The sequence below is a fragment of the Chiloscyllium plagiosum genome, unplaced genomic scaffold (genome assembly GCF_037043375.1).
Source record: "Chiloscyllium plagiosum isolate Xiang-an unplaced genomic scaffold, Cpla_swu_hap1 HiC_scaffold_17, whole genome shotgun sequence".
In the NCBI taxonomy this organism is placed as follows: domain Eukaryota; kingdom Metazoa; phylum Chordata; class Chondrichthyes; order Orectolobiformes; family Hemiscylliidae; genus Chiloscyllium; species Chiloscyllium plagiosum.
Genome location: NW_028270155.1, coordinates 72,640,294 through 72,655,572, shown reverse-complemented (window position 1 = coordinate 72,655,572; position 15,279 = coordinate 72,640,294). Strand labels below are relative to the sequence as shown.

General features: G+C 44.0%; 1 protein-coding gene across 3 annotated transcripts in view; it reads right to left on the bottom strand.

The window, feature by feature from the left end:
* Window positions 1–15,279, bottom strand: part of vac14 (vac14 homolog (S. cerevisiae)) — a 363,248-nt gene that overhangs the window by 280,526 nt on the left and 67,443 nt on the right. For all 3 annotated transcript variants that reach the window (XM_087996063.1, XM_043707329.2, XM_043707330.2), the window contains one exon: window positions 4,153–4,207. In XM_087996063.1, coding sequence (XP_087852189.1) covers window positions 4,153–4,207 — 55 coding nt within the window. The remainder of the gene's footprint in view (window positions 1–4,152; window positions 4,208–15,279) is intronic.

Sequence of the window (15,279 nt, the reverse complement as noted above, 5' to 3'; positions counted from 1 at the left end):
CTGGTGGTGCCTGGGGCAAACTCTCAGAATCATACCTTACAAAAACAAACATTTGTCAGTGCCTAGGTCAACACCGGGTGGTTCACTTAATTTCATTCTTTTGACTGTTCCGTAGCTGTTTAATGCAACAGAGTGGGTCATTTCAGAGGGCAGTTAGGAGTCAATCACGTTGTGGGTCTGGAGCCGCACTGGCATCGCAGGTGAGGGTGACAGATTTCCATCTTGAAGAGCATTCGTGAACTAGATCGGTTTTTATGACAACTGACAATATTTCTCGGTGTCACTGAGACCAATTTCCAAATTCAGATTTTTTTCATTAATTGAATTTTAATTCCACCAGCTGCTATGCTCCCCCCCCCCCCCCCCCCACCCCGGCATTAGCCTGTGCCTCTAGTTAGTCTAAGAAATGTCCACTTCACTATCATCTTCCCATGAATGCCAATGCAGTAAACTATCTGTAGCCAAGAGACCAGACCACGCTTTGTCAGAACTTCAAACAGAAATTTAAATTGGGATTAAATGATATTAATGGCCAAATCAGCACCCAATTAATATTTCACCTAGTTGGAACAATCTACTGAACAAAGAATTCCCTCCATTCAAAGATCAGGAATCCAATTTGGATTAGTTAGTTTTCATAGGTTGGCCTTGGAGAAGATTAACTTGGCTGAGTCGGCAGTAAATGAGCAGCTCTGTTTATACACTAAATCCACTTAAACCTGACCCCACACCGTCCCTTCAAGTAATTTTCCCTGTCCTGTGAAATCAGTAGCAAAGAGTGTGGTGCTAGAAAAGCACAGCAGGTTACACAGTATCTGAGCAGCAGGAGAATCAATGCTTCGGGCATAAGCCCTTCATCAGGAATGTGGGTGGGTGGGGGCTGAGAGATAAATAGGAGGGTGTGGATGGGCGGAAGGTAGTTGGGAAGGCAATAGGTAGATGGAGGTGGGGCAATGGTAATAGACAATAGGTGCAGGAGTAGGCCATTCTGCCCTTCGAGCCTGCACCACCATTCATTATGATCATGGTTGATCATCCTCAATCAGTATCCTGTTCCTGCCTTATCTCCATAACCCTTGATCCCACTATCCTTGAAAGCACTATCCAACTCTTTCTTAAATGAATCCAGAGACTGGGCCTCCACTGCCTTCTGGGGCAGAGCATTCCACACACCCACCACTCTCTGGGTGAGGAAGTTTCTCCTCATCTCTGTCCTAAATGGCCTACCCCATATTTTTAAGCTGTGTCCTCTGGTTCGGTCGGAGGGGAGGGCAGAGCAGATAGGTGGGAGGGAAGATGGACAGGTGGGACAGTTCAAGAGGATGGAAGGTTAGATCGGAGATGAGGTGTTGCGGGGAGGGGAGGTGATCAAACTGGTGAAATTGATGTTGATGTCGTACAAATCATCCACTCAACATGGCACTCTTAATGTCAGGATGCCTCAAAGTGTTTTACAGCCACCAGACTATTGTTGCAATGCCAAAATCATGGAAATTAATTTGCACACAAGAAACATCTATAAACAGTCATGTTATGTCTGGCTGGACAGTCTCAAAGCAGAAGATGAGGAGTTCTTCCTCCAGTCATTGGGTATCTTGGATTTGGCGGTGGTGGCAGCACAGGACTTGCATCTCTTTGGGGGAGTTGAAGTGGTCGGCCACAGGGCAGTGGGTTGTTTGGTACATGTGTCCCAGAGATGTTCCCTGAAACATTCCGCGAGTTGGTGTCCTGTCTATAGTAGCTTCCCTTCTCAATGACCCAAGTTGCAAAAGCTCAGAGGAAGAGAACATCTGGCTTTATAGCCTGTCCCATAGAGTTGTGGTGCCTCGTCCATTACTTCAAGGACCTCAGTAATCCCTCAATGCAATAGTTTCCTATACAGGGCAAAGCACTAGACCAAAGATCCCTCACCAATCAGGAGAAACTAGACCATTTAAGTGAGACGGAGATAGAAACAAAATAAAATTGATTACTTCAGAGTGATAAGACAAGGAGAAATTTGTCACAAGGGGTAAGTAGCTTGCTTAGTGTCACACAAGTGCCAAAATAATTAGAAACGCACTGCGTGCAAAGAGACAGGGAGGACATCAAATGATTGAAATGAAGAAAGCAATGCAAGCCCACACACCATCTCCAGCCTCCCACTCTTTCCCAGCACCCAGATTCTGACAGTTGACTGCAAAACTTGAGAAGATCTTCTCCCAGCCTCCATTTAAGAGCAGGAAGGGAAGGAATGTGATTGTGCAAACAAATTGCAGAGCACTCTCCTTTCAATAACAGGCATTGAAAGTTTCTGTTCATTGCTTCACCATTCAAAAACGTGTAAACAAGTGATGGGAGGTATTATATATCACCACAGCTTTAAGCCTGGGATTGACAGCACCATTATCTTGGGAAACAATGATCCTTGTCCGATTATTCATCTTTAAAATGCTCAATTATTGGCACGATGGAATGAACGGAATCTGGTCTTAGCCACAAGCACATCCAGTGGCTCAATCCTGCTGCATGCATCATGACACAAGTTACAGTCTGTACAAGAAAACAAACTGCTCACTTAATCTCATTGAGGGTATTACACTCATAAAAGTGGTGCCTCTGCGGCAAAGGTCGCCTTCACTGGGGAAATATATCCTCATAATCAGACAGTTCATCGACACGCTAGAGTACATTCCCTAACCTATCAGCCTCGGCTCATTGAGCAGCTGAGTTCAAATCCTATTTCTGAGACTTGTACAATGCAGGATGGCACAGAACCAGTGCACAACTGCTAATAGTACCCTCTATTAGGTGACATAGATATTAATCCTATCTGCCCTCTCAGATAGACATGAAATAGCTCTTAGAACTACTTTACGAACAAGGGAGTTCGCCCCACAGCCGATTTTAATCCCCAAACTATTGTCATAAAAACACTGCCAAACATCGCACATGTTTCATCCTATCATGACTGTTTATAGATATTTCTTGTGTGTAAATTAGTTTCCATGATTTTGGCATACAACAGTACTCCGGTGGCTATAAAACACTTTGAAGCATCCTGACCTTAAGAGTGCTGTATAAATGCAAATGCTTCTCTCTTCGGCCTATTTTAATGAGACATTCACCCACAGAGAGCAAAGTGCAAATCAGCCGCTCCTTTATTGAGTATGTGCCCTGCCTAGCCAACATTAGCAATCCCCCCACAAATCTGTCTGATTCACTCCAGGTAATCAACCAGAGACTGCTACCTTGGCGCAGACAATGGCTGAGAGTGCTGCAGGTGGGGCACCTGGTGAAACTCATACATTATATAAGGTTATCCAAGTACTGAAAGCCCATCTCCACACAGGGCAGTGTATTGGATCTGGAATTGGTCGCTAGGATTGAGGGAGGGTGAACACGCTGCTGAGTATTTTCAGTTTAGATAAATTCAGACCAGATGTTAATGGAAATGTGATTGAAAACAAAACCTGTTGAGTGGATGATTTACAAGGGTATACCACAAGAGAATTTTGAAACCTTCAAGTTTAAATTTCAGAGTAGAGACTTGAGTGAATTGTACTTAAATTGGACTATGTTCCCAGCGCTAGAGGACATGGATTGTAATGAATAAACCTTTTCCAAGAGGATATGTTAGAATTCTCCACTCACATTAGAACACAGGATATGGGAACCAGATTCCCACTTCAACATGAAAAGACATTGCATTAAACTTCTCATGCATTCAGCAGAGAAATACATGCTTAGTGCAGAATTGGAAATACGCAGAACGTGCAGCGACTGAGGTGATTGATGCTCTCCAGAATAAGTCTTCCAGGTGATCGGGAATGGGGTTGGGGAGTGAGGTGGGAGGTGTTTTGTTATCTAACGGACACATTCTGTGCTGCAAAAATCACAATGCATCAGAATAAAGCATGCTAATACAAAGGAGTTACTAAGTCACTTGGATAGGTAGATCACGATGGAAGCTGACATCAGTCCAGACCAGGGATTACAGAGGAGGCCAATATTCAGCCCAGACTTGGGATCATCGTGGAGGTCAATAATCAGCCCAGACTGAGGATTAAAGTAGATGCTTCCTCACCCGTACTATTCAATGAAACACCATGTTGCACAATTAGCCACTAGGAGCAGTTCTATATAAGGAGTGAGATGACCTCAGGTACTCACGTGACAGACTCGCCAGTGTTGTTGCTGGTGTTCAAGTCCTGGGACATGTTTGACTCTGGAAGGGGGAGAAAATATATTTTAAATCCCTTCTCTGTATAAACTGAATTTAAACATCTGCACCCCACCCATCACCTTAGCTGATTCTGACCATCCCTGCTGGCCTCTTTTAACCACACATTGTGAGGCAATGCTACCTCAATTTAGAGCACACCATTAACGGTGAGCATCTCCCTGCTGATAAGCGTGCTGGCCACAGTCTGTATGTAGTTCTAAGCCCTGTTAACAGTATCCTTTACAGGGAGTTGGACAGCCTGGGAGAATATGAACCATCAACAAACAGGAGTCAGAAATGTGTACCATGTTCATGAGGAAAATTGTGAAAGCAGGAGAGAGCGCAGGAGTTTTTCCAAATGGTTTCAGGACTGAAGGAACTCCTGGAGAACCAGGGGATATTCTTGTTTCAACATGAAGGTTAAAGGAGAAATAATCAAGGCTTGCCAGCACTTAGGGCTTTATTTTTATCTCCCATTTTGTGGGCATCACTGGCAAGGCCAGCATTTGTTCCCCATCCCCAGCTACCTTTGAATTAAATGGCTTGCTCAGTCATTTCAGTGGGCAGTTAAAAGTCATCCAAAATATTGAAGGTTTGGAGTCATATATAGCTCAGGTCAGGTAAGGGCTGTCCTTACCCAAAAGGATATTAATGAACCAGATTGTTTTTTTTAAAAAACGGCAGTTAATAACAGTTTCATGGTCCCCCTCAGACTAGCTGGCAATTCCACAATTATTAATTGCAGTTAAGTTCCCTTCATGGCCTACACCCAGTAACCAGACTGCACAGATTGAAGGCACTTGGGAAAAGTATTAGAGGGACAATGGTGACAACGTTTTTGCTGAAGCAGAATCGATGCTGACTTTCCACAGCCAGAGCTGCACATTCTTGAGAATGAATCATTTACACCATTCTGTGGAAAAGTGAGGGGAATGGGATGAATGGGATCGCAGTTTCATCGGCCCTTTCCCTCCAGTCTCTACTGTTGGATGTTAAGGTAGTATAGTGGTAATATCACTGCATAATAACCCATCAGCCCAGTCTAAAGCTCTGGGGAAATGGATTCAAATCGCAGCATGGCAACCAGCAGAATTTCAACCCAAGTATTAAAACAATGCAAACAGCCAACACAAATATGAAAGGCTGAACAGCCTCATTCGTTGCACTATGATTCTATCCAACTGAAACCTTAAACCCCTCAGACCTTGCGGCAGCCTAACAAACCTGCATTTGATTTCTTTAGCTCCTATCAGAATTCAATTTATCCCTTTCTGGCTGCCAAATGGCTGTTATTCTTCACACAGAGAAAAGGGTGACAAAAATTTGTTCCCTCCCATCTCAGTCGCCAACATGACATGACTTTATGCCAGCAAGGTGATAAATTCTCAACAAATCTCCCTGGTAATAGGCTGTGACACCAGTGAGGAGTGTGAATGATAGATATCTCCAAGGGGCAGCTGCATACAGCCCAAGCTTGAAGGTCAGGCTATCTTCCTTCCTCCCTGTGATCCCAGCCATAGTCAGCTAACCTCAGGGTAGGATCCAGGACCGAGTCAACCGGAGGCCAGGCAAGGTAGCTACCCACCAACCCACTGGGCAAGCTGCTAATTAACCTCAGACACCAATGAACTGTGCAAAATTAGAAGATATAATTGTCAAAGAACATGGATCATCTGAAAGAATCCGGGGCAGCTTTTAGCAATTTAAATTCAAAACTGCATTAAGTCATGGAGTTACACGAGTAAGACTACAACTCAAGACCTCATTTCAACATTCTAAGCAATGCACAGTGTCCAGGGGTGTGATACAATAATAATGCATTGAGATGCACCCACGAAATATGAGCTGTGGCTGATAAAGAATCCTTGGGAATTATGCAATGAGACTCCTTGCACACCATGTCTCTTCCCATGGATTGCCACCTTGCTGCGTAGGACAGGCTGTTGATCCCAAGAGTGATGCCACCTGGAGTTCTCAACTCCTAGCAGGGCCACCCACGACAGTAAAGTTGGAGGGGAGGAGCCAGACAAAGCTCAATCCAAAGCAAGTCCTCAATATGGCGATCCAGGCTGAAGGCACTCATCTGACATCAATGGCTGCAGTGCCGGACGAGAGCTGCTGCAGGAGGGAGATCCCCGGGCATCAAGCTTCCCTTGCCCCGGAAACTGGACTTACCTTCCATCAAAGGCCATGTGCCTGCTGATGTGCAGCAACATTCCTATGTAAAAGATATCCTGTAGCCGGAGGAATCCAAAACCAAACTCTGCTGGGCTGGCTACATAATTGGGATCTCCGAGTTCCAACTGCCAAAGCAAACCCTCTGTGCCTAGCACAAGGACAGGACTCAAAAGAGGACAAAAGAAATGTACCAAAGACTCCCTGAAGGCTTCCCTCAAGAAATGCAACCCACATGTCAACACGTGGGAGACCCTCATTCAGAAGAAACCAAATTGGAGGGAACTCCAGCATGAAGAGATTAGATAAACAGATTTATTGTTGTCACAAGTATTGCGATACAGTGAAAAGTGCTGTTTTGCACGCTGTACAGAAATATCATGCCATTTACAGTGCATTAGGATAGCAGAAGAGTGCAGAATACAGTGTTACAGCCGAAGAGAAGGAGCGATCAGAATTAACATTTGAGAGGTCCGTTCAAAGCCCTGAAGAAACTGAACTTGAATCTACTGGCATGTGCATTCAAACCTTTATAACTTCTGCCCAACGGACGAGGGTGGAAGAGAGTGCAACTGGGGTGGGAGGGGTCTTTGATTATGTTGGCTGCTTTCCCGAGGCAGCTGGAAGCATAGACGGAGTCAACGGATGGGAGACTGCTTTGTGTGATGGACTGGGCTGTGTTCACAACTCTCTGTAGTTTCTTGTGGTCTTGGAACAAGCAGTTGCCATACTACACTGTGATGCATCCAGAGAGGATGATTTCTGTGGTGCATCAAAACAAATTGGTAGAAAGTGCCTTTGTGAACATGCTGAATTTCCTTAGCCTCCTGGGGAAGTAAAAACTTTGTGGTGCTTTCTTGACCATCGCGTCAATGTGGATGGACCAGGACAGATTGTTGGTGATCATCACTCTGTTAATCTTTAAGTAAAACACCAGAGCAGCAAAAGAAATAAACAATTGCTTTTAAATGTTAAACAATTGCATAGTCTGAGTGAAAATGATGGATGACACTTCTGTACTGGAGGTGGTAAGAATGCTCAGTTGCTGAGGAAGAATACCCACTGGGACTGCAGAAGAAAAACAAAGAGATTACAAAACTGCAGGCTACAGTTTCCAAGTGGCACTCTTCCCTGGTTTGCAAACGTGCAGATAAAATTACCCCATGTGCGATCACAATCTGTCAGAAATCATTCGACAGTACCATTATAGATGGAGTCTTTTAAAGCCAAGGCTAGACCTGCGGGGAGCACTTGAAACAGTTTCATGGTGATGGCTGCAGATCTGCCACAGAGATGGGTGCAACCTAACATGAATAAGTCGAACGTATCATCTATCACTGAAGTGAATTAATTTGAGTATGGTGCTTCCCAAGATGTATTGGTACCAATAAACCTTGTGACAGCATAATACAAGAACTAGATTAACTATCATTCTCCTGCATTCACAACAATAATTCTGGGCCACATTCTAACATGGCAAAGATGACAGGTTGGATTGAACAAAATGCACAACCTTGTCATTTCTGCTTGCAGGCAACCCTTTTATCCAAGCCTAATGCAACACTTCCCGTCACACATTCCATAAATCTCGACAACTTCTGTCAAGAACATGTTCACAATCTTCAAGCGGGAACACAGTTTGTCGACGTGACTGTGGAAAATAAAAGCTGCACGTACTCAGGCTTGCATTCTTTTCAAGCGTTTTGGAAGCTTTGTGGCATGTACTTTATCATACAAAATCAAAGATCAAACAGGACAGGAAAAAGCTTTTAAAGAATTGCAGCACAGACTACAATTCTTCTTCTGCCCCTCAACCAAAAAAAAAAGGTCTAATTGAGATTAGAATAGGCCCTCTTGAAATTATCCTAGTATCGCCAGTCAGTCCGGTCTGACGATAGAATAGTCCTCTGAGGTTGTTCCACTCAAGAACCAGAGGCAATTTGGAGAATCATATTTTCTATTGGTTAGGATCTAGAACACAGTGCTTGAAAATATGGTGGAAACAGATTCAAGAATGACTTCCATATGTCCATGAGACAATTTTCTAAAGGGATAATTACGGGGCCACAGGGAAAGAGCTGGGAAGCGGGACTGATCGCTTTGCCCTTGTGGACAGGCAACATGTACATCGTGGAATGTACTCCTACTTTCCAAACTAGGAGTAGACCACTCGGCCCCCTCGAACCTGCTCTGCCATTCGTCAAGATTGTAGTTGATCAGCATATCTCTGAAAACCCTCGACTGCCTGGTCAGTTAAGAATCTACCTGTCGCTTAAAAATATTTAATGACAGCAAAGATTACCTGAGACTACAACGAGACCTTGATCAGATGGGTCAATGGATCAAGGTGTAGCAGATGAGATATAATTTAGATAAATGTGAAATGTTGCATTTTGGTAGGGCAAATCAGGGCAGGATTTATACATTCAACGGTATGGTTCTGGAGAGAGTTACTGAACAAAGAGTTCTTGGAGTGCAGGTTCCATAGTTCCTTAAAAGTGGAATCGCAGGTAGACAGGATAGTGAAGAATGCTGATGAAGGGATGATGCTCCGCTGATGCTGCCTGACCTGCTGTGCTTTTCCAGCGCTACACTTTTCAACTCTGATCTCCAGTATCTGCAGTCCCCACTTTCTCAGTGAAGAATGCATTTGGTACACTGCCTTTACTGGTCATTGCATTGAGTATAGGAGTTGGGAGGTCAGTTGCAGCTGTACAGGACATTGGTGGAGACCACTTTTGGAATATTACTTTCAATTCTGTTCTCCCTGCCGTAGGAAACTTGTTGTGAAACTTGTTGTGAAACATGAAAGGGTTCAGAAAAAATTTAGAAGGAGTGTTTAACCTCTAGAGAGAAGCTGAATAAGCTGGGGCTATTTTCTGTGGAGCAACAGAAGTTGAGGGGTGACCTTACAGAGGTTTAAGGAAATCATGAGGGGCATAGCTAGGGTGAATAGCCAAGGTCTTTTTCCCCAGGGTATGGGAGCCCCCAAAATTAGGGGTTTATGGTAAGAGGTGAAGGATTTAAAAAGGGACCTCGGGGTGACTTTTTCATGCAGAGGGTGGTGCGCATATGCAATCAACTGCCAATATTTAAAAGGCATCTGGTTGGGTATATGATTAGGAAGGGTTTAGAGGGATACGGGCTAAATGCTGGCAAATGGGATGGGATTAATTTAGGATATCTGGTCAGCATGGATGAGTTTGACCGAAGGGTTTGTTTCTGTGCTCTACATCTCTATGACTGAGTCCATTGCTGTCTAGAGAGAGAGAGAGTTCCAAACACACACTACCCTCCTGGAGAGGAGTCTTCTCCTCATATTAAATGGAAGGCTTCTCATTTTTAAATTGTCGCCCCTAGCTCCGGATCCCCCTCAGGGAGAAGCAACCTTTCCATCCCCATCAAATCCCCTCAGGATCTTGTATAGCCCAATATGATCACCTCATTTTTCTAAGCTCCAGTGGATACAGGCATAACGTGTCCAATCATTCCTCACAAAGTTAACACTCTACATTGCAGGCATCAGTCAAGTGAACCTTCTTTGAACTGCCTCTAATATATTTATACCCTTGCTTTAAAAAGGTGAGCAGAAATGTGCATACCACTCCAGATATTATCTCACCAACTGTACAACAAACATCTTTATTTTTATAGTAATGCCCCATACAATAATTGGCAACGTTCAGGAAGCATTCCTAATCACTTGCTGATTCTATATACTTACCTTTGTGATCCATTTACCAGGAGACCCCAATCCCTCCCTATCTCAATTCTGCAATTTCTCTCTATCAACATAATACTTTTCTATTGTTCCTGCCAAAGTGAATACGGTCATAGTTTTCCAAATTAAAAACCATTTACCAATTTCTTTTTTTGCCCAACCTACCCTATTAATATCCCTTTGCAAACTTCTAATGCCCTTTTCCCAACTTGCTCGCCCAATTATTTTGGCATCAGCATATTTAGCAACCCTACATTCAGTCCCTTTGCTAAAGTCATTTCCTTTTATCAGTTGTGAATTTTTGTGAACACTGATTCTTGACAGAACACCCCATACCTTTCAAATTTTATGCCCATTCATTACCTGTTCACCAACATGTCATTCTCTAAACCACGAGCTCTTACTTCACATAATAACCTTTGATGTGGTGCCCTATCAAATGCCTGTGCTTTTGTTCTGTAACACTTGGATAATTGTACATCCTCAGTTACTGCCATACTCCCTCTATTTTCGAGATTGGTATGTAGCATCAACATCTGTAACCGGAAGTGAATGCTTTGGCACACCAATATTGGAGTTTTGGAACGGCTGTGCAGGCCACACAGCTGAGAGAGAACATTGGCCACTTCTGGTGCAGACTACACATGGTGAGGCTGGCCTGAAAAGCAACTGTCTCAAAGATACCACCACTCAAAATTCTGCTTTCTGAATCCACAGAACAACAAAATGACCTTGAATTAAAAGTATCAGAGATTTTGAGTTGCTTCTTCACACTTCCTCCATTCATAACTTTGATGTGGAGGTGCCAGTATTGGACTGGGGCAGACAAAGTTTAACAAAAAATCACAACACTAGGCTATAGTCCAACAGGTTTATTTGGAAGTACAGGCTTTCGGAGCGCTGCACCTTCAGCATTTTCTGTGCTTGAAACCCTCATCCAAGCTCGAGATCTGAAAGGCTAGCTGAAGGGATGGGAGAAATAAGTATTATGAATGTACGTGTTCCTCTACATTCAATCCCATGATAGATTAACTGTTTGCTTGGTCATGTTGGGGAAATCAAAGCTGCAAATGGAATCCTGTCACCCAGTGCCAGCATCAAGCACAGTAGCTGCTCCTTCACTGATCTGAGCAGGTCTGCCTAGGTTTGCCCCCTACTGCAGTGATCTGACACTTCCATTTCTCACTAGCTACCTGACGAAGGAGCAGCGCTCCGAAAGCTTACACTTCCAAGTAAACCTGTTGGACTATAACCTGGATGTTGTGTGATGTTTTTAACTTTGCCCATTCATAACTTGACAGCCCTCCACTAAGTCACCTTGAAGGCTTCCCTTTACTATGGAATGAACCCATTATGTGCTACTCTCCAGGTCATGTGAATCTGTTTTTGTTGTGAAGTTGCCGGCTGTCAACATGGGGAGTTGAGCAGCCAGACACACATCTCCCCTGACTCCAGTCATCCTTCATGCCCGAGCCAGAAGGTCAATGGCATCAGGTGCCCATGAGCAGACTTTGCAGCATGGCTCGCTGAGGTGGTGAGCCAGGATGGAGAGACCAGTTGGCTGTCTCCCCTCTGTACCTCCCTTTACCTGGCTCAAAGAGAAAGGGAAATTGGAAGACCTAACTAAAGGTAGCATGCAGCAAGCATCAAAGCAGGTATGGTCTGGTTTGCTCAGCTTGGTGTTACTCAAAGCTGTCCAATATCGGACCCGCTGACTCTCTGGTTCACTCAATTTATAATGACTACATTTTATACATTTTCTGTGCTTGAATCCCTTTCCCAAGCGCGAGAAAGGTGAACCTAAGGATAGGAAGAATAAGTACCTTTAATGTATGTGCTACTTAACATTCAATCCAACGACAGATTAATAGTTTGCTTGGTCATGTTTGAGGAAAATCAATGCTGTAAATGAAACCCTGTCACTCTGTCAGCATCAAGCACAATAGCTGCTCCTTCACTGATCTATGAGTGGGCCTGCATGGTGCGCCCCCTACTGTATTGATCTGACACTTCCATTTCTCACAGCTCAATCAGATCTTATGTAGGTATAAATACGCAGCACGTATTGCCAACACTATCGCTAGATGGTGCAACTACAGCACACACATGGAAGTGGCTTTGCAGTCAAAATCCCAAGTGTTGGCTTACTGGGATCAACTGATGTTACAGAACGGCAGGATTGACTCCTCAGTGTGCAGCTGTGTCAAACTTGCAGCATTTTACTGCCACAGCATCCATGCAAGAGATGCCCCGCAAATGAATTTGAAAATCACTGACCGAGAACTGCATTCAGAAACACGGAAAATAGGAGCAGGAGGTCATTCAGCCCTTTGAACCTGCTCCACTATTCAACATGATCATCCAACTCAGTCCCTCGTTCCTGCCTTTTAATCCCTTTAGCCCCAAGCGCTATTTCTATACCCCTCTTCAAAACACTCAATATTTTAGCTTCAACTGCTTTCTGTGGTAGAGAATTCCCCAGGCTCACTACTCTCTGGGTGAAGAGATTTCTCATCTTAGTCTTAAATGGCCTACCCTGTACTCTTAGACAGTGATCCCTGGCCGTGCACTCCTGGTCATCGGAGACATCCTTCCTCTGTTTACCCTGTCACTTTATCACAGAATCGCTCCAATGTAGAAACAAGCTAGAAACAAGCCATTTGGCCCATTGAGTCAACATCAACCCTTTGAAGAGCATCCCATCCAGACCCATCCCCCTGAACTATCCCTGTAACCCTGCATTTCCCAAGGCTAATCTACCCAGCCTGCACATCCCTGGACACAACGGGCAATTTAGCACAGCTAATCCACTGAATTGGCACATCTTTGGACTGAGAGAAGTAATTGGAGCACCCAGAGGAAATCCATGCAAACATGGGGAGAACGTGTGAACTCCATACTGACAGTCCGAGACCCTGGTGCTGTGAGGCAACATTGCTAACCACTGAGCCACCGTGCTGCCCCTAGGTTTCTGTTGCTACCAAAGTGAATAACCTCACATTTATCCACATTATATTTCATCTGCCATGCGTTTGCCCACTCACACAACTCGGCCATATCACCCAAACTTCTCTGCATCCTCCTCATAGCTCACTCCTCCACCCAGCTTTGAATTAGATTAGATTCCCTACAGTGTGGAAACAAGCCATTTGGCGCAAGTCTACACAAACCTTCTGAAAAGTAACCCACCCAGATGAATTTCCCTCTGACTAATGCACCTAACACTATGGTCAATTTAGCATGGCCAATCCACATAACCTGCACATCTTTGGACTGTGGGAGGAAACTGGAGCACCCGGAGGAAACCCACGCAGACACGGGGATAACGTGCAAACTCCACACAGACTGTCGCCGGAGGCTGGAATCGAACCTGGGGCCTTGGCGCTGTGAGGCAGCAGTGCAAACCACTGAGCCACCGTGCGCTGTGATGTCAAATAATATTACGGAAATATTTTTAATTCCCTCACCTCGCTCACTTATTTTATGAATAACTTACTAATCCTTCAGTTTCTCCCTCTCACTAGACTGCGTGCCCCAACATTTCTGAGCTGTTGCTTGTGACCCCCATGATGAAGGCAGAAATAATGTATTTAATTGGAATGCCTCCTCATTGCTTCCCTTTACAATTTACCCTGTTTCTGATTGTAAAGAACCCACGCTTGTCTTCACTCACCTTTTATTCTTCACATACCTATAAAAACTTCTGCTCAGTTCCTTACAAGCTTAGTCTCCTGCTTTATTTTCCCCCCACTTAATAAAATTCTTTTATTCTCTGCTGAAATCTAAACTCCCAATCCTCTGGTCTGCTGCGTCTTTCAGTGAATTTGCATGCCTCACCCTTGGGTCCATCACGATTTCCCTTGTTAGCCATTGTTGGGCCACATTCCCTGTGCTACTTTTGTGCCAGACAGGAACAAAGAATTGCTGCAGTCCCTCCATACACTCCCTAAATGTTTGCCATTGTGTATTCACCACCATCCATTTACGGGAACGTTCCTGAAATTATCACAGCCAGCGCACACCTCCTACCATCGTAGTTTTCTCTATTTAGATTCAGGATCCTAAACTCAGAATCAACTAAGTCACTCGCGAACTTCATGAAGAATTCCATCACATTACGGTCACTGTTATGGGCCAGGCCTGACCCCATCAAAACAGTTCAAGAAGGCAGCCCAGATTCTAATTTTTTTAGTTGTTTTAAGCAGGTGTGAAGTGGATATTCCAGGAGCAATGCAACTGACCCAACCGATTAGCTTTAAACAAAACAGAATTTATTTACAGACTACTGAATGAAATACAAACAAAACAGAACCAAATTTAGAACAACTTAACCTATATGAAAACCCAGTCGACTTTATTGCAACTTCATGATGCTGTTCCAAATACTTGCAACATCCCCATAAACACCCCCATAGCAAAAAAGGTAAAATCAAACACCTGGGAGCGATGTCAGAGAAAGAGGATCCATATGGACCTGATTCTTTGGGTCCTCAGCAGCTTCTCTGGGTTCCCAGCTAAAACTTGATTAGCAGTTGCAAACAAAACAGCTTGCTCAAACCACACCAAACCCTGAACTGGGAGAATTGGCCACTCCCCTTTCATTGTATAAATATTTAAAAACTTTTCCAAGAAGTTTTTCCAGACTTATCAGAACCTCTGCCTTTACAACTCCTCTGAAAAAAACAAGGACTACAATAACCTTGTTAAAGGAGCAGCATTGTCACAGTCATTCATTCCCAAGGGGTCTCACACAGCTAGACTAACAATTATTCCCTTTTAATTACACAATACCCAATCTAGAATGGCCTGTCTTCAATCGGTTCCTCATCATACTGATCCAAAACACCCTATCTTATGCACACTCCAGGAATTCCTCCTCTATGGGCTTGTTACTGTTTTGATTCACCCAGTCTATATACAGATTTGCTTCACCCATAATTATAGCTCCTTTATTACTACAGACTCTAATTTCCTGTTTAATATCTTGCCTAACATTTCCAGTACAGCTTGTGCAACTATGTTCCTGAAACGTCGATTCTCCTGCTCCTCAGATGCTGCCTGGCCTGCTGTTTTTCCAGCACCACATTTTTCGACTATGTTCAAACCCCACTTTCATTTTCTGCCCCTTCCCAGTTTCAAAGCTCTCTCTGTACAGATTGCACATCACCAGAGCTGATAT